Here is a 19,937-nt window from a genome sequence, read left to right on the forward strand (position 1 = left end):
TGTGCATTTTAAGTACATGTATTTTTTTCTTTTTCCTGTTAGTGGCAATTTAATAGACTCTTTGTAAAAGTTAATTGTATAATGATGTTAAATCCAGTACATTGTAGTTTGAATTCTGTATTTGAAGTTTTTGGCTGTAAATATAGATTTTAAATATTTGATTTAAAAATGTTTGAGTCATCCAAAAGATATTTTAGTGACATTAAAGATCTAATTAAGATTTCCATGTAATTTCTGGCTTTACTAACTCTTAACACATTCAGTATTACTAAACTCCATGCAAATGACAGCAATCATGCACCAGGTCACAGAACCCAATGAAATAATTATATATTATAAACAAGTTAACTTCTATTTGAAACAGAAGATTTAAATCCTTTTGATAAGCATTATGTTTTGTTTTCAGAGAATGTGCAAAATTTAGTAATTTAAAATTTTAAAGTTTATAAAAAGTGCTAAATATTTTTATATTAGAAGGGAAGTTCTAATGCCTTGTCTTTTTTAAAAATCTCCTGTCTACCATTCTAACGGGAGGAAGCAGAGCCCCGTGCTTCCTTTGCCCTCCCGGAATCTGTAATTTCTCTCTGGCCACTGCCTTTACGCCTGGGTCTTTGCTGAGCTGGCCACAGAGGCACAGTTCTAGAAACGAAAGCTCTGGACTTTGTAGCTCTTCGTTCTGAATATTTTTCCTTTTTTAATCTCAAACCCCTAGCCAAATCTCTCCTTAGAGATCATTTATATCTTTTATTGAACCCTAGGGAATACTTATATTCAGAAGCATTTATACATTTAGAATACTATTCACACACTGGTTATCTTCAAGCCCTGATGCAGTTGTGTGTATACCTCAACTCTCATGTCCATTTGTGTTTTAGTTGCACATAAAGCATCTTTGACCATGACTGACACTGTTAATAGTGTGTTTCTTACTATTGAAGAATGTGGACTTGCCGAGCGACAGCCTATATAATACTGTGCCTTAAAAGAAACTAAAAACTGGAAATTCCCTGGGGGTCCAGTGGTTAGAACTCAGCGCTTTCACTGCATGGGCGCAGGTTCGATTCCTGGTCAAGGAACTAAGATCCCACAAGCCACATGGCACAGCCAAAAAAACCCCCAAAAACAAAAGACTTTTCACCCAATAGTGTAGTTACAAAAAGCAGGGGAGGGAATGTTTATAATGAAACAATTTTCTTTTTACAGCTCATAGCAAGTGAAGTGTTCCCAAGGAGCTTGTTACTTTCTAGTTTTGGGGTTGTTTTCTGGCTACTGGGATTCCAACTAGTGAATTTTTGCTTTAGGTCAGCAAAACCACATTCACTAAATTACCCACTATTATCACCTACTCGCTGAGAAAAACTAAACACGTGAAAAATTAAGGTAAGACAAAAGTCAGCAAATTTCTGTCTTTGGCCATAGATATCGAAGTATTTTTATTCCATAGTAATAAAATATACTTTATTACTCTAAAAATTTAACTTACCCAATTATTATAAAGCAACATTTTATTCTCACTTGGGTTTCAGTGAGGTTTTCTGGCTAGGGAGAACTTTTGCGGTGACCAGAGGTCTTTCTGGCCAAGAGAATTCACAGTCAAGGTTTGGACAGCAGGCAAGGTAGGGGCTTATGCCAATGTCGCCTCTGATGCACCTTGTCTGATACAGTGAAGTGAAATAACCTTGCACTTGTGTGTGCTAGGTGTGTGCGCAATAAGGAGAGTATCTTCAGAACTTAAAGGCTGTATGTAGAAAAGTCACGTGAGGTTTGTGCCTAATGATAAAACCTGAAAACACAGGCAATTTTAAACATGGCTTAGGTTACTGATATCCCAAATTTAAAGAGCCTACTTCTTTTAGAAAATCAGAAGAGGATGGGCAAGTCTGTATTCTTTAGTAGTTCGAAACACTATGTAACAGTATTTGGTCATGGTCAAAGCTAATGTGTAACTAAGACACAAACTAATATCTAGTGAGTTCTCATTGCCAAGCACTGTGTGTTTCATGTCATTTCATTCACACGCTAACCCTATTGGATAGGTATTATTAATATTCCACTATATAGATGAGGAAACTGAGGTTTGGACAGATTGAACAGCTGGGTCTAAACACCCCAACTATTATAAAAGTGTTAAATATCCTTTAAAAATATGCAACTTTAAAAAAAATCTTGCTCTGGATTTATCAGTGATGAACTTTTCTCTAGATACACACGCCATACTTGAGAATATGACCAGCAAATAACAAGAATATTTATATATAACTCTCCACGTGGCAAGCAGGGCCCTAAGCTTTTTAGGTGTATAAATGGGTATAATCCTCACAACAGTGTGGTTTGCTAATCCCCATTTAAAGATGAGGAAGCCAAGTCACAGAGAGGTTAAGTAACTTGCTCTAAGTCACACAGCTAATAACTGGAGCAGCTGAGGTACAACCCTGGCGGCCTGGGTCCAGTCTGTGCTCAGAAGCTCATGCTTCAGTGTCCCAAGGAGAAATCTGGGCCATACTGAATCTACCTGGGGTCTGGCATCACCCAGCAGGAAAGTGCCAGGGATATTCACTCTGCCAACTTTATCCACACAACAAAATAAGGATAGCTCGGTTGCAGGGGGACTGGCATCGCTCTGCCTATGCCTTTAGCTGTGTTTGTACGTTGACACGTCACATTAGTAGAGATGAATGCCATTATGAGTCCAACCCACCCTAGTACAATCACTTCCTGCAAAAGGGAACTAGCCTTAGGCTTGGGCTGTGCTGGCCTCGGTCCTGGGTTTGGTTGTACACAGCCTCACTCCCCTGGCCAGGCTGGACAGCCTGGGGAGGGCCGTGTAGGAAGAGCAGGCCCATCCTGTGGCGCATCCTCCTTGGTGCTGCCTCCCAGTAAGTACCACGTGAGGTACTGCAATTCCCCATCACATTTGGAGGCTCCCAGTCTACATGAAACTGGCCAGGAAAACTTAATTCAGAGCTAATAAGTGAAGACTTAACCTAGGACCACTTCAGAAAGGCGGCTGACCGCTGGCTGGAAGCCAGCATCCGAGTCCACAGTTCAGAAGTGTTTCTGAGCTGATGTCTTTAGCCCTGGTGTTTTCCTCTGCCCTCTGGCTGGTATCTGCATTGAGCTAGAAAGGGTATGAAAGATGCCCATTAAAGGAACCAGACCCAGTGACTCGGAGGCTTTCAAAACTCCCCTCTAAGTGCAAGTAATTCAGTGTCACAAAGCAAAGGGTGGGATCGGTTGCTGCCCACGATTATTTCTGTGCTGCTCTGCAGACATCACCTTTGTGGGCAGCGTCACACTGAGAGTTTATGATGTTCATTAATTCATAGCAAAATGGTTGCCCTCACTTAAAAAAAAAAGTGTGTCTTTAATATAAATGCTACTCATTATCAGAGGGATATATTGAAATTTTTGAGAAGCCAGGCAACAAGGTTTTCTTGAGGGTGCATTATTGTCAGGTGACTTCATCTTCGTCATTCAGTTTTTAGTAGAAAAAGTTCAGCTCTGTTTTTAAACATCTTCTGTGCAGGCTCTCAACCTATAAGACCAGTTTTAAATCCATACAAGTTACTGAATGCTCACAGCAATGACGACGACACTAAGTGCCACTCGCCTCACTATTTAAATGTCACAGGGGTTTTGGTCGAATCCTCAGTCATTCATTCAGCTAAAGGTCGAGTTGTACTAAGAGTCAGGCAGCCCGGGTCCGCATCTCAGCGCGGGAGCCGGCTTACCAGCTCCACTTACCAGGCTGTGAGACCTTAGCTGTGTTATCTCACTTAACCCAGTTTCCCTGTTGGTAAAGTGTGGATAGTAAGAGTTAAGGTTGTTTCAAGAGTAAATGAGATAATGCACTTAAATAAATGGATGCACATCAAGGGCTTAGCAGGGTCTCCCCCTTCTACACATATGCAAACAGCCTGGAGGGGGTCCAGGAACTGGCCCCTGGCAAGTCAGGGGTGGATGGAGGGTGGGAGCCTCAGGATTCATGTCTCAAAAACCCTGTGCTCCTAAAGGCTCTGCCATCCTGCTGACACCGGGGGGTGGGCATTGGTGGACCAGCGCTGGGTTTCTCTAGCAGCTGCCCTAAGGACCGGCCTGCGCCTCTTGAGCCTTTCAATACGCCCTTAAGTCTTTTAACCAATCTGGTTGCCCTTTTTTGAATTTGATCCAATCTAAATTCATCCCTAGTGCCTGCGAAATTCACAAGTAAGCCTAGTAATAAAGTACAGGGTGTCCAGAGTTTTATGAGGTAGGATTATACTCTCCCTGTCACATGAGGTAATTCTGCTGGGGTGACCCTGAAATGGCATTCATCTGCATTAATGAGACAGGTATCACCAGCACGGGTCGTTTACCGCTCTGTCTGTAGCCTGTCATCCCTGCCTTCAGGTTTCTCGCACGCACGCACGCACAAAAATCCCTCTCCCCTTCTTTGCTTGCACATATAAAATGAGTTGCAGAGTTCAGGCAGCTCTCAATCCGCAATGCACCCAACCACACACCACCGTCCCCTAAACAGACAAATGCCCGAGCTGTCTGCTTGGAGAATCACGACCCTCTCCATCTCCTGTGTTTGCGCATACATCTGGCTTCAGCGCTTTCTAAAGCACCCCAGTTTTGTACCTTTGACAAAGCTTCTCACTGGCCTCTGAGTTTCTTAAACTTCAGATCCTTGCATTTCATTCACTGTGAAACTATGTTTCAGTTCTAAGAAAAGAACAACTTCGGGTCTGTGTGCTTGACTCAAACATTTAACATTAACACGCCATCTTCGCATTCAGGGTTTTCTTTCACATTTTACATTTTTTAATGATTAATGACAAACTTACGGAGTTAGTCTACCAGGCCCCTCCCTAGTTTTTGTGTAGAATGGCACTGCATTTCATTTCCTCAGACTCTGACTCGGCATTAAATAGTTGAAAGTAGATCAGTCTCTCCCTAAGAACCGTATTATTTATCTATAGGCCTTACAAACTCATGCTGCCTTGTTTTCTTACCTACTTGCTTTGGTGTGTCTCATACAAGATTACAAACTCCTTTAGGATAGAAATGTTGACCTATTCACTTTTATATTCCTATACGTGACAGTCATTCAGTAACCGCTTATTGAATGGGATCTTTGGATTTCTGAGCTTTGCTATACCTGCTTTGTAAGGATAATTATTTTGGCAATAGTTATATCAAATTCAAAACTCACAAAACTGCACATTTTCTCAAAGTTAAAATGAGTAGCAAAGCTGCTAATTTAGAATTGTATAATATACATGCATGTGTGTGTGTGTACAGATAGATGTGAGTAGTCTACATACATGTGTGTACCTTACAGAATAGCAAGGAAAAAGTGAGCAGTTTAGGAATTTGGAAGGTGGTTCAGTAGAGAGATGTACCCAGTGAGCTTTTAATCACTCTGAATGAGGGGGAGGTAGTGTGGAGACCAGGAAGGACAGTATGTTCTTTCCTTTTTTTTCCCCTCCCCATTTAGTTCACACTTATGGAAAGGAGGCATTCATTAGTATACTAAGAAAGGCAATGTATTATGTTGGATTCCTTTCAACTGGAAGAAATAAGCAGGAGTGGTTATTTCTTATAAGGTCAGCCAAAAGGTGTGGGGAGGGGTTTTGAACTCTCCCAGAATGCAGGTTGCACGAAGTTGAATAATCCACACTATGTTAAAGCTATATGCCTCTATTATCTTATATGCTGCAGTACAAGCTAGTTTGTTTGTTTGTTTGTTTTGCTTGTGACCCATATTTTGATAATCACCCATTACTTTGTGTTGCTCAGCCTAAGCATAGTTTAGTTGCCAGCTCACTACCCTCTTGTTTATTTTTAAAGGGTAGAATTTCTCATCTTAATATGCTTTATGCTAGAAGACATTTTCCTTCGACATTGCCCAAATGAAAACAGAATTTCCTTCTTGGAGTGGTGTGCAGGAAGGCTTAGAAGGACAGATAGCTAACCTCTGGGTGCATATTCTCCCTGACTCAGAAATTAGATATGATTATGGATGGTGCTTTTCTGAGCAAGGTAACATGTTATTTGTAACATGACCCCAGCAAAGGCTATCCCAAAAGTGTGTGTGTGTTGTCAGGGAGGGGTGGAGTTGGGTTATACCAGTAAGAAAATTGAGGGTTCCTGACAAAGAATTCCAAGGATATGAATTCTATACCTAGGAGACTTCTTGTGAATCTTCTTTAAGAAAGCAGTCAGGTTCGTTCATATGAAAACCATGAAATCTGTTACAAAAGCCTCGTAATATGGAGTATACCTGACCCTCCATTCCTAGTGGAAATGCTTCCAGTGGTCATAGCTCACTGGTGCCCCCTTGTGGCACTCAAGCCACCTCACATGTCGTTGCCTTGGGTAAGACCTCTGCAGTGAACAGGGCAAACTCAGCTTCCAGGGGTGGAAACTTAACCTCCAGGATTGGAGGGCATACATGTCTTTTAGATTTTAGTCAAGCTTCTTTCTTATTCTTCTTCTCTTTTTTTTTTTTTTAGGCCAAAGAACTGCCAACTTTAAAGGATAATGATTTCATTAACGAGGGTCAAAAGATTTATATTGATGACAATAACAAAAAGGTATTCCTGGAAAAACTGAAGAAGGATGTCGAGGTAAGAAAAAGAAACTCAGTATAAGGGACGGCCCATTGTATGAATGTCAGCAGTACTGGGTTTTCAGGAGCTCTTAAAACCATCTATTTAAATCAGCAACCAAGGCAAAAACATACGTTGTACATTATCCAAAGCAGATATAAACAGGTATATCTCATATGTGATCTGGTTTAAAAGAGAAGTGTGCCAATTCAGCAGCTCCCCCTTTAGAGGACAAACAAAAGCAAGCACGCGGCCTCTTCTGCTGGCCTCCCCTCCCTCCGCTTCCCATCTTCTTTGTTGGGTAGGGGGGTAGACTGACTGCCCACAGGCAGCCAGGGCCGGGGCCCAGGGGACTGAGTGCATTCTGTCAAAGAGCAGAGCGTGTCGACAAGTGGATAGTCACTATCTGAATTCGGGGTTTTCTCCATCTGAACCACATCTTGGTGTTGCAAAAACCCAGCCTCAGTCGCTTAATGCTTCATATTTCCACCAGCCTCTGTGAAGTTAGTGACGTTGGGCCCATCAAGACAGCCTTGCCACAGCATGGGAACGGCACAAAGGCAGTTTAGGACACCAGGGTCACGGGGGATGTTGTGAGAAATAAAATACTATGTGGAAATGGGCTTTGAGTCTATAATGGAGCTCTCTTTGTAAATGCTGTTTTACGAATTAAAAATACACCTTTCCCTGTCTTCTATTTATTGTAATGGCATTGCAGTTCTCCCATTCAACTTCCTTATATATAATTCTTCTAGAAATAAATTCAGGAAAAACTTTCTTTTCTTGAAGTTTGTTAGGTTACAAAACAGTGCAAAGAGAGTTCTAATTTAAACAGTTACTAAGCTATGTTTTTCTTAGCTGTTACTTTTGTTCATGTGTGTGTGGTTTTTGTTTTGGTTTTTTTAACTTTGAAGTACAGTTCTCCACGTACCAGTACAGATCTGCTACTCAGAGAGGTTTTGTGGAAAGACTTTCTTGTGTCATTAAAAACAAAATGACTTGGGAGTTCCCTGGCGGTCCAGTGGTTAGGACTCGGCTCTTTCACTGCCGGGGCCCAGGTTCCATCCCTGGTCAGGGAACTAAGATGCCACCCCCCCGGCAAGCCCAGCCACATGGCCAAAAAAAAAAAAAAACCCAAACAAAATGACTTGGGCCAAAGAACAAATGTCATGGATTAGATTATATCCCCCATGAGGGTAGAAGCAGTATTATAATTTTCTTTTTAATCTTCTAACACCTTTCATTGCAAGACATGCAGACTGACCAAATTAGTTCATGATTATTTTTAGGTTATAAGTTATTTTAAGAAATTTTTTTGCACTTTAACCTACATCATGTATATGCTTTGATTAGAACCTAGATATTGGTTATTTATGAAGGATACAAGTGTCTTTTTTAAAAAGTAGTTTTTCTCCAGTTTCTCATTATTAAGCATTTATTTTTCCTCAGTTGTCAGTGGTTTTTATTAAAATGCATATTAGCTAAGTATTTCCCTTTTACTTTGGGGTCAACTTGATCTGATAACAAAGTGACACAGGTAGACATGCTCTTTGAGAATTTTATTCATTATTCTGCAAGTCTTTGATCCCAAGAATAATATTGTTTTAGCAATTATGGTAAATAGCCCTTAGGGTTATCTGATCTGCTAGAAAGATGGTTTTCATCTTTTCTTCTGTCGGCTGTATATTACTATGATATTTAGACCCCACAAATAATGTAACTGAAGCCGTTCAAATTTACAGTTGAATTACAAAAGGATTCTCTTTGCCCTTTCATTGTCTCTAATAGTGTCTTGATTAGAGGATTTGGATAATTTTAACCCCATCCATGGCTCTCGCACTTAGCTGTTTTGTTGAAATGGAGGCAGGGCATAAGGCGTTCTTTCATTTTAATAAATTCTCAATGGTTGGTAAGTGTCTAGTTTTGAAATTCATGCAGAAGCATTATTAAATTTTTAAGCAGGTAATTATGGTGAAGTAGCTTGACATCTGATCTTGATAATGAGACTAGAATGTAATCTCGTTTCATTTTTCCATCAGGTCCATGCTTTCTAATTTAGCTGGCTGGCCTGTTTAAGTACAGGATTTGGGGGTTGGAGGGGGTGACTCAATGCTTTAAGTAAAAGATGAGTTTACTACAGCTCAATAAATATTTTTGTAGGAAAATTAGAACCTAGGGGTTTTTTCTGCGTTTGAAATTCTGTTCTATTCATATGCCGCTCAAAGTACTTTAGTTCTGATAGCTTTACACATGAGTATATGTGAACCCTTTTCTCCAGAAGAAAGCACTCTATGGAGAGTGAAAAGTCACTTTTGCCCTCTGACCCGCTTCTCGTCAGCTCTGACCAGGGCCCACGCTCATCTCTCGTCGGCTCACACTGGGATCCAAATTTCACACAACGCAAAACTGTGCTTTGTGTCCTGTGGCATCCGCCCCATCACAGGCCATCTCATCCCTGACGTCTTGGGTCGGGGGTGGGGAGGGGAGGGAGCACTGCGGGCAGCAGGATGGTTGGCAGCGAACACTTACAGAGCATGTAGAGCATAAGTCCTTCCTGCGCAGTCATTCTCTCCCTTCATTCTTCTAACTCCTTGAGGCTGAGTGCTGTTATCCCAATTTATGGATGAGAAAACTGAGCCCAGAGACACTATGTAATTTGCTCAAAGACACACAGCTACTAAATTCAGACTGGGATTTGAGGCCACTGGCAGCCACACTCCTAAACTGCTGATATAACATGCAGATTAAAGATGTTTGTGACAGCACAGTTGAGACTGTTTTCAGATAAAGTACTCCAAGAGAGGATTATTGCGACTTTCAACAAGCGATTAAATATAACCTAAATAGGGATGGTTGGAATTTTAATCCTCCATCACAGATGTGTTGGGAGGTGGTGATTCAGTAGAACAAGTGTGTTAATAAACTTAGTAAAAAGTAACTTCAAATCTGTTGTAAAGAAGTTTCTTTTTTTTTAAATTTTATTGTAGTTGATTTACAATGCTGTTTGTAAATTTCTGTACAGCAAAGTGACTCAGTTATACATATATATATTCTTTTTTTTTTTTATTTTTTTTAATTTTTGTTTGTGTTGGGTCTTCGTTTCTGTGCGAGGGCTTTCTCCAGTTGCGGCAAGTGGGGGCCACTCTTCATCGCGGTGCACGGGCCTCTCATTATCGCGGCCTCTCTTGTTGCGGAGCACAGGCTCCAGACGCGCAGGCTCAGTAGTTGTGGCTCACGGGCTCAGTTGCTCCGCGGCATGTGGGATCTTCCCAGACCAGGGCTCGAACCCGTGTCCCCTGCATTGGCAGGCGGATTCTCAACCACTGCACCACCAGGGAAGCCCTATATATTCTTTTTCATATTCTTTTCCATTATGGTTTATCACAGAATACTGAATATATCAGTAGTTCTCTGTGCTGTACAGTAGGACCTTGTTGTTTATCCACTCTCTATATAATAGTCTGCCTCTGCTCATCCCAAACTCCCACTCCTTCCCTCCCCCACCACCCCCCTTGGCAACCACAAGTCTATTGTCTGTATCTGTGAGTCTGTTTTTGTTTCGTAGATATATTGATTTGTATCATATTTTAGATTCCACATGTAAGTGATATCTTACGGTATTTGTCTTTCTCTTTCTGACTTCACTTAATATGATAATCTCTAGGTCCATCCATGTTGCTACAAATGACATTATTTAATTCTTTTCAATGGCTGAGTAGTATTCCACTGTATATAAATATATACCATACCTTTATCCGTTCATCTGTTGATGGACATTTAGGTTGTTTCCATGTCTTGGCTATTGTAAATAGTGCTATGAACACAGGGGGTGCATGTATCTTTTTGAATTATAGTTTTATCTGGGTATATGCCTAGGAGTGGGATTGCTGGATCATATGGCAACTCTACTTTTAGTTTTTTGAGGAACCTCCGTACTGTTTTCCATAGTGGCTGCACCAATTTACATTCCCCTCAACAGTGTAGGAGAGTTCCCTTTTCTCCACACCCTCTCCAGCATTTGTTATTTGTAGACTTGTTAATGATGGCCATTCTGACTGGTGTGAGGTGATACCTCATTGTAGTTTTGATTTGTATTTCTCTAATAATTAGAGATGTTGAGCATCTTTTCATGTGATCCCTATCAAATTACCCATGACAGTTCCCACAGAACTAGAACAAAGAATCCTAAAATTTATATGGAACCATAAAAGACCCAGAATTGCCAAAGCAATCCTGAGGAAAAAGAACAAAGCAGGAGGCATAACCCTCCCAGACTTCAGACAATATACAAAGCTACAGTAATCAAAACACTGTGGTACTGGCACAAAAACAGACATTAATGGAACAGAATACAGAGGCCAGGAAAAAAAACACACACACCTACAATCAATTAATCTTCAACATAGGAGGCAAGAATATAAAATGGGAAAAAGACAGTCTCTTCAGCAAGTGGTGCTGGGAAAGTTGGACAGCCACATGTAAATCAATGAAGTTAAAACACACCCTCACACCATACACAAAAATAAACTCAAAATGGCTTAAAGACTTAAAAGATATGACACCATAAAACTCCTAGACAAGATCATAGGCAAAACATTCTCCGACATAAATCATACCAATGTTTTCTTAGGTCAGTCTCCCAAGCCAATAGAAATAAAAACAAAAATAAACAAATGGGACCTAATCAAACTTACAAGCTTTTGCACAGCAAAGGAAACCCATAAACAAAATGAAAAGATAACCTATGGGAGAAAATATTTGCAAACGAAGCAACCGACAAGGGCTTAATTTCCAAAGTATACAAACGGTTCATACAACTCATCAACAAAAAAACAACCCAATCAAAAAATGGGAAGACCACCTAAATAGACATTTCTCCAAAGACGACACATAGAAGGAGAGTTTATTAACAGCTCTTTAGCCACAGTTTTCTAGAAGGGTTTGTGTGTGACAGGGCTCATAAAAACCTTCAGGAAGATACTAGCTCAGATTTGGTATAATGAGGAATTAATTATGAGGGAAGCAGATTAGGTGGGATATTCTGAGGGAAAAAGAGGCTGATCAAGGTCTGGCGGATAATTATTAAGAAGTTGGAAAGCATGGGACCTAGAGATTATAAAGATTTAAAAATCTTCATGCATTGAAATCTTATGTATTTAGAAATCACTAATTTGAGTTAGAAGCTTAAAGGGATGACAGAAAATAGCAAATGTGTATTAAGTTCCTAATGTTAGCTGGAGGTAGACCCTTCAGGGAGCCCCAAACCCCTCTTCTCTTTGGGGTCTGTCATCTTCAGCCCACAGTAGTTTTGTGCTGCCCAGCAGGGACTTTCTCTAGCAAGAATCTCAGGTCTGCTGCTGCCTTGTGTTTCCCTCTACTTTAGAAGAGATTTTAAATGACGTTTTATGACAATAAGAGCTGAGGAGTCAATGGGTTCTTCAGCACATCTCCCCTCTTGGCCCACCTCACTTGAACCTCTCCCCATGTTTAAGTTACCTACTTGATGAAAAAAAGGTTTTTACCACAATAACCACACGGACAATGATAAAACCGCGTCCACTGTTACACGCAAGGCACTTTTCATTGCCTCCACTACATTCTCTCTAATCCTTTCCACACCACTGTGAGTTTAGTGGTGGTGTCCCATTTCATAGAATAACTGAGGCTCAGAGAGGTGAATTTATCATCAAGGCACAGAGCTAGTAACATAAAATTTAACTGCCCACCTGACTCCAAAACTTTCTTTTTTTAATTTTATTTAAGATTATCTGATACTTTAATGGGTCACCCTTATCAGCAAAAGCCATACTCTTAACCACTGTGCTGTCCTTGGTCTTTTCCATTTCTGTCTCAGCCACACAGATTTGAAGATTTATATAATCCCCATTTCTTATATAATCCCCATTTGGGCCTGCAACTGGTTTCCTTGATTTTGGGTATGTCAGAACAACTTCTTGTCAAGAGATGCATTTTTCATTTCACTTATAGTTTAGTGGGTGATGCTGGGAGCTAACTTCACTTTTATTTACTGAATACAAATGTTTCTTTACTGGGAGAGGAGCCTAAGCAGTGGTCTGACCACAGATCAGAGACCCAGGAAAGCTCTGGGCCTGGCCGACGTTGTGAGAGCAGCACAAGTGCCAGAGGAAGACGTGGGCCTGGAGACCCACCCTACTTCGTGTGGCGGTTCAGCCCTGGTCATCACCCCTTCCCTGCCTAACCTTTGGCAGGTTAATTACAGGCAGCCCCTTTTGTACTCTCATACATAAAGCACACTTGAAAGTGTATTTGTACGTCAACCATCTGAAGGTCAAACAGACCTACGTGTTAAAGAGAGATTCTGCTCTGCAGAGCAAAGATATATCGTAAATGGTCTCATTTTGCTTCCAGTAGGTGCTGCCTCTTGCAGTCTCAAAGGAAGGTCTTTTTGTTGTTGCTTTGTTCTTCGTTTTTATTTGGTTTGGGTGGTTATTTTTCTTAGAGGAAGGGGTCAGGGGAAATTAGGGAGAGGTAAGGGGGACTGGGGAAGCAGCAGCAGGCATCCCGTTCTCTTGTTCAATAAATACCAAGTAGCTACATCACTTACCTGGGAGTCAGGAGTGCAGTGAGGGTGTCACCGAACGAGGCTCGTTTGTGCCCGACGTGCAGCAAGCCAAACGCAGAGACGCTGAGGTCTGCAGCAGAGAGGGTTTGTTCACAAGGCAGCCAAGCGGGAAGAGCAAATCTCAAATCCGCCTCCCCAAGGCAAGGGGCTCGAGGTGTTTATGGGATAAGCAGCAGCAGTGCTGTCTGAGGCGTGGGGAGCGTGAGGAAAGGCGACTGGGAAAAGGAACGGGAATCGTCGTTCTGCACAGGTTTAACTAGGCTACTGGCCTCTGCACGACCCAAGGGTGGAGCTTTCCATCCTCTGCACGTGTAAAAAGACACTCACGCATGCCCAGTTGGAGGGTCAGTGGTCCTATCCAGTCTCAACCAACTCAGCTCAAACTAGACACAGCTGACTCCAAGTTCCTAGCAAGCAGCTGGGCAGATATCATTGTTTAGGCTACGTGCCCCTTGAAGGACATGCAAGTCTTAAAAGACCTTGATTAGTGAAGGCAGGTGAGATGGATTTGACTAATAATGGCAGTTTCAAGGGCAAAATCAGCCAGAGCCCCTGTCCTCATGGGGCTGCAGTGTTTGGGGAAGATAGAAGTTACTCAAGTAATCTAATGAGTGTGCAGCTAAACCAGGTGTCTTAGGGGAAAGTGTGCAGTGCACACATGCCCGGCAGGAACCGGGACAGGCTTCCGTGAGCAAGTGCCCTGCAGTTGAGACCTGAAGGTCAAGTGGGAGGTGAAGGGGCGCAGTGAGGGGCCCAGAGGCCAGAAGAGGGTTCAAGATGGTCCGAGAGGCGATGAAGCCAAACTACCCAGGTCCCGTGGACAGTGTGAGAGTTTGTTTCCACCCTGTAAGAAACGGTACCCCACTGAAAGGTCTTAAGTAGGGGCGTGAGCAGATCAAATTCTTCCCTTGCCAAAGGACCAGAAGGGGAAGTTCGGGCAGCATCCAACCTTTGCCACTTCCCAGGGACCTTCCAAGGGCCCAGAGGGAGAAGCAGGGATGGGGCGAGGGGGCTCTTGCCTTGCCACCCTGCACGCGGAGCAGGACCTGGCCCGACCACGCCCCACCCACGCTGCACCCACTACACACATGTGGGTGGGAGATGTTGCCACCCAGCAATCCAGCTTCTCCAGCTGTGCCCAGACCTCTGGAGGGCATCCAGGGTACGCAGTGGGGGCGAGGGGAACGGGCCAGAGAAAGCCCCCAGATAAAGGGGTCGGTTGGGGCAGGCACTGTGCTAGGCATGGGAGGGGGCGATGGAGGAGTGTGTCCGGCTCCCGCTTCCATCAGAAGGAAAGCCCCAGGCAGGCCTGAAGGAGAGTGCTGAGCAGCGACACAGGCATTTGCTGGTTGACTGGGACACTGGCGCTTGTGCTTACTTGTGATGGACAGCATAATACTCTCCTCCACAGCGTGTGCTGCATTTCAAAGTGCTTTTCACAAGCCGTTCAGAGAGGCTCCCCTGGAAGCTACGTGGGAGGTCCCTGGTTTCCCCATTAGCCAGTCTTAATTGTTCGGAGAAACGTTCTCTTCCCTGTGTCTCCTTGCCGGCCATGCTCTCTGCTCTTTGGTGCAGTACAGCCTCCATGTGATAAGTGCATCCCTCTCAGCATCCAGCTTTGCATCTCAGGGAAATAATCCCAGCTCTGAGCCAGCCTGAAGTGTGAGGCTACAGCTTTGGCTGGAGAAACTGCCAGGGACCGTGACAGCACCATTAAAGAGGCTCCTGGCTGCTCCTGGGGAAATCTTCTCGCCTCTACCGCCCTTTTGTGAGCTTGCGGTCTTTAAATCTGGGCTTGTGTTTAAGGCATAACTGACCACGTCGCTTCCCACCTTCCAGTTTCTTGCCCAGCTGAAGCTCATGGACTACAGCCTCCTGGTGGGCATCCACGATGTGGAGAGAGCCGAACAGGAAGAAGTGGAGTGTGAAGAGAATGACGGAGAGGAGGAGGGGGAGAGCGACGGCACCCACCCTGTCGGAACCCCTCCCGACAGTCCTGGAAATACGCTCAACAGCTCGCCGCCTTTGGCTCCGGGCGAGTTTGATCCAAACATTGATGTTTATGGAATTAAATGCCATGAAAGTAAGTTGAGTTACTATCAACTCTTTTTACCATTAGTTGTATTTTTCTTTTTGCATTGTTATCTACTGGTAATCATCACCCCGGTTAAAAGCATGCTGCCCTGTAAGACTCCTTCTCAAGAGTCCCGATCGATTGATTTCGGGACAAAGTATGTTAAAGGTAACCGTAACCTCTGGTTTTGAACTGTAATGTGATGAGGTCCTTGAACTGTGTGATGTTGAGGGAACAGAGTGAAACCACACAAGTGTGTGTTGTACATATACAACACACATATGCACATGCTTGTGTAAATGTCCATACCATATATAAGAAATGTTTTAAAATATTCTTTTTCTTAGTTATCTTTTATGTGGATCTCAAGTGTCACAAGTCTATCCTGAGCTAGGTACATACGTGGTCCACTCCAAACCCCCTGTGGACATCGTGTAGGGCAGGCATCTCATTGCTACCAGCCCTTTCCTTCTCGGGAGTGCTGAAGCTGGCCCAGGGTGTGGCATGAGAATCTCCGATTTGCTGCTGTGTCTGTCCTCTGCTCTTTCCCCCATTAAGGTGTCTGTGGCCCTCTTCTCTAAAGTGAGATCCATCTTAATCCTCAAAATCTGGGTGATGAGATATTTGTAGGAATATTACATGCTACCGTAGCTACTTATACATGGAAAAAAAAATTTAGAGATAAAAGCAGGCCTCTGATTTTTTGAGTAATAAAAATTGTGGTTCATCATTGTTTAAAAAAATCTCATGGCATAGCAGCCAGGTGAGTTTGAGTTATGTTCTTTATTTTGCTCACCAAAATTGTTTCTTCAACACAGAAAATTAGATATAGTCAAATGTACTTTTTCATATTGTTCATAATTGAAACATCATCATATTTGTGGAAATATGTAGAAGATGGGTACTGTAGATGATATATGCCTTTATCCAGTTCTGATACTAGATCCAATGAGAATTAGGAACAGCTAATTAGGAACAGTATGTAATGGTAGAAAGTATTAGGGAGCATAATTACTTCTACTTGTTTTAGAGAGTATTTTTTAAATAGCATTTTTCTTTATACCAAAGCAATACACAGTCACTAAGGAAAATGAAGATTAACAAAAACAATCTCACCCCTGCACCTCTACTGGCAATATCCTGAGGTTATATCCTCTTTTTTACTTTTTAAATTGAGAGAGAATTGGGGACAGAAAGTTAAGCTGTTTCATAGGGATATGCAAGACTTTTTAAAAGCCTCTGTTGCCTTTGTTTTCAGACCCCTTCGACCCCCATCCCACTGAATCCCTCACCTCTTCCTCCATCAGCAGCTCGCACTTTTCCAGGTGCTGTCATCACGTGTCCCACAATCATCGCTCTCATCCCTTTACAGATTCGCCTAGGAAAGAGGTGTACTTTATGGCAATTATTGACATTCTGACTCATTATGATGCAAAAAAGAAAGCTGCCCACGCTGCAAAAACTGTTAAACACGGCGTAAGTATCTCCGTTTGGTTTCCCTCTCTGCTCCCTGCTTCCTGTCGTGCAGGAACCAGCTCAGGTCCGCTCCTTTCCGCTGAGCTGCCCACAGTCCTTCATTGGCTCTGGTTCCCTGCAGGGGTCACGCTCTGATGCAGAGTCAGAGCCAGCACGCGCTCGGACCGCCGCTCCCAAGTCACTTAAACCCGGCGCGGCTCTTCTTTTACTCACCGGGGTTATTAACAGACACATGCATCATGAGAATATTACACAAATTCTTTTTTGTTCAAAAAATGTTTCAAAGACAAAAGGGCTGAATGATGACAACTGAGTGTTTTAATATGAAATGTTCAGAACTGAAGCACTATTCTCTGCTTCACATGCTTCCAAGATACGCAATATTATATTCCTTTCCGCACAGCAGATTGTAATTTTTTCTACTACAGAAATGTTTTGAGTGCAGGATCAAAGTTTAATAATACGAATCCCTCACCTTTATTGTCCTTGCTCAGAATTCTCACTATTCCCGGCCTATGGTAACTTGTTGAATCCCCGGGACGAGCCTGTGAGGGATAACCAGGGCACTCCTGCTTACCAGGTGAAGAAACTGAGGACGGGAGCTTACGGAGTAACTTGCCAGCCAGGATCACGTCCTAGGCAGTGGTAGACAGAGGACTGCTCCTCAGGACCCAGCCCCGCCCCCCGATCTCCCAGCGAGGCCCGCCTGGCCAGCTGGACTTCACAAGTCGTGAGTCTCCACTGTGCTTGCATCGTAGGGACCCATTTTGGCTTTCAGGCGTGCCAAAAAGGCCACAGAGCCCATCGCACAGGGATGAACTTGTGCCCTGGCTCGTTCACACTGGCAGGAGAGATGCTTCCCCACAGTGTGGAGCCAACCAAGATCCAGCAGAACATCAACCTCTTCTAAAGGCTCTTTTTCTCTATTTTAAAATCAAGCAGGCTGTCATGTCAGCAATGGAACCAGCCCAACACCATACCCCATTTGCCACAGAAATATTTCAGTCACACCGTCAGCTATTTCTGGTGTTCCCGCTGTGTGCAGCGCACGGACCAGGACCTACCCGGCCCACCGAACACGATAAAAATCCTCTATCAGTCAGAGAGAAGGGTACACAGTAGTTCTCACGCGGGGGTTGGCACCGCAGCCTTCTGAGCACCGTTTGCAAACTGTGTGCCTGCCAGATGCACCACCCCTTTCCCTGATTCTGAGTCCAGCTCAGGAGGCTGCGGGAGGGGCCTCTAAGAGGCTCCGGTAATTCTGATGCTCATCTCTGGTTGAACAACCTGGGTGTATTGCAAGGACACAGCTGGGCCAGAATCCTATTTCACCTTTCCAGTGTGTGACCTGGAGGAAGTGCTTTGGCGCTTCAGTTCTGCCAGCTGATGAAGGGGTCCTAATGCCTTATTGATGAGATTTTTGTGGTGAATAGACTGAACAGTGGGGGGATGCTCCATGTTTGTTCCCACCCCTCCTCAAACCTGCTGATATTCTAGACCACGTGAAACTGGAAACAGGCCATAGCAAACATGGCTTCATCTGCATCTCCCCTGTAAGTCACCAGCTCAGCTCCATGATACGGCACACGGCCTAAAATTGGGTGCAGTTTGCAAGAGCAAGACATTCCTCTGCAAAGGAATGTTGTGTCGAGCTGCTGCTGGGAACCATTCTCTGCCTTCAAAACCGGGGCTCTTCCGTGGAGATCCCAGGGGCCCAGGCCAGGCATGGAAATTACAGGTTCCCCTGTGAGCTGCGTGTGTAAAAATAGCATCTGGTGACTTAGTAAAACTCTGGTCCTGCCCTTTGCAGCTCAGGAGGCTGGCTGGTAACCACGGGGCTCTGCTGGCCCGCACTGTGCTCCTGTCCTAGGAAACCCCCCACTGAGCCTCTGCGAGGGGCCGGCTTCCCAGCTCCAAGCAGGTCTCTGCGAATGGGGACGATGGCACCCCCATGCCCGTGCCCCTCCGGGGGAGACGCAGTCACGGCGCTGTGTCTCGCCTGCTTACGGGGCCGGGAAAGAGTCCCGGCAGCTGACACCGCCCCTGCTGCTGCGGCTGTCGCCCCTCATTTCTGAGCACCCAGCCGCTTACCTCGGTCCTGAAAAATGAACACGGTCCTTGTGTCCTTGTCATTGGAGCTTCCCTCTGGCCAAACGTTGCTGTTTGTGTCATTCTCAAGGTGTCTCCAATCTGCTCTCTTGAGAAACAGAAGCACCCTCCCCGTGGCTTCTGAATGTTGGCCACGCAGATTCCACATTTGACGGGAGCATCTCAAACGTGGCTGGTTGGATTTTTTTTTTTTTTAGTGGCAGCAGTCACAGTGTGTGTGACAATGGCATCTGTTGGTCCTATGACTCTGCCTCGTTTTCACACACAGATTCCTAAGAGCCTTGGCTATTCAGACCAATATCCAAGATATTCTGAATTACGAGTAGAGGCTGCACAGGTTTGAAAATGCCTGGCTTCATATTCAGCTGAAGTGGAAGTTCCTGCAGGTACTGATAGTAATTCTGTCACTGTTCCTCTCCTCTCACGCTGCCCAGGCTGGTGCGGAGATCTCCACCGTGAACCCAGAACAGTATTCCAAGCGCTTTTTGGACTTTATTGGCCACATCTTGACGTAACGTCCTGCATGGCCGAAGACGGACGTGAGCGTGGGAAGGACAGAGGTGGCTTCGGCACAGGAAAAATGAAAACCAAACTCAGTGAAGCACACCTCCTCGTTTACATCTTCAGGCCAAGATGACTGATTTGGGGACTACTTGCTTTAACAGCTACCTGATATTTCCCAGCATCACTCTAGCTATTTCTGACTTGGGTGTGTATGGGGGGGGGGGGCGGGGGGCGTGCGTGCGCACGCGCACGTGAGCATCTTCAAAACTGATTGATTGGTTGATGGAAACCGACTTCGGTCAGAGTGTGTTTGGGGCAGTAACCCTCTGATTCCAGCTGTGGACGAATGAATGAATGAATGAATGAGTGAGCACATGCAGGGGGGAGGGGAGAAGGCAATGCATGTCAGACCAACCAGGTTGGCACCACACGATAAACTGTGGATCAGTTTATTTTTTGGAGTTGAAAGATGTGAGACGGTAATCGTAATAATAATGTAGATAATAATGATGATGATAATAATAATGATGGTGATTAAAAGGAAAAAGAACTTACTGCAGATGTTACACTTCTA

At 44.0% G+C, this 19,937-nt stretch overlaps 1 protein-coding gene across 1 annotated transcript in view; it reads left to right on the forward strand.

Moving 5' to 3' along the window:
* The window catches only part of PIP4K2A (phosphatidylinositol-5-phosphate 4-kinase type 2 alpha), a 173,208-nt gene extending 153,642 nt beyond the window's left edge, over positions 1–19,566 (forward strand). Inside the window, exons 7-10 of the mRNA XM_059915299.1 lie at positions 6,501–6,614; positions 15,040–15,283; positions 16,647–16,750; positions 19,294–19,566. Coding sequence (XP_059771282.1) covers positions 6,501–6,614; positions 15,040–15,283; positions 16,647–16,750; positions 19,294–19,374 — 543 coding nt within the window. The 3' untranslated portion in view covers positions 19,375–19,566. The remainder of the gene's footprint in view (positions 1–6,500; positions 6,615–15,039; positions 15,284–16,646; positions 16,751–19,293) is intronic.
* The last annotated feature ends 371 nt before the right edge of the window (positions 19,567–19,937 follow it).

Source organism: Balaenoptera ricei, chromosome 2 (assembly GCF_028023285.1).
Source record: "Balaenoptera ricei isolate mBalRic1 chromosome 2, mBalRic1.hap2, whole genome shotgun sequence".
Lineage (NCBI taxonomy): Eukaryota > Metazoa > Chordata > Mammalia > Artiodactyla > Balaenopteridae > Balaenoptera > Balaenoptera ricei.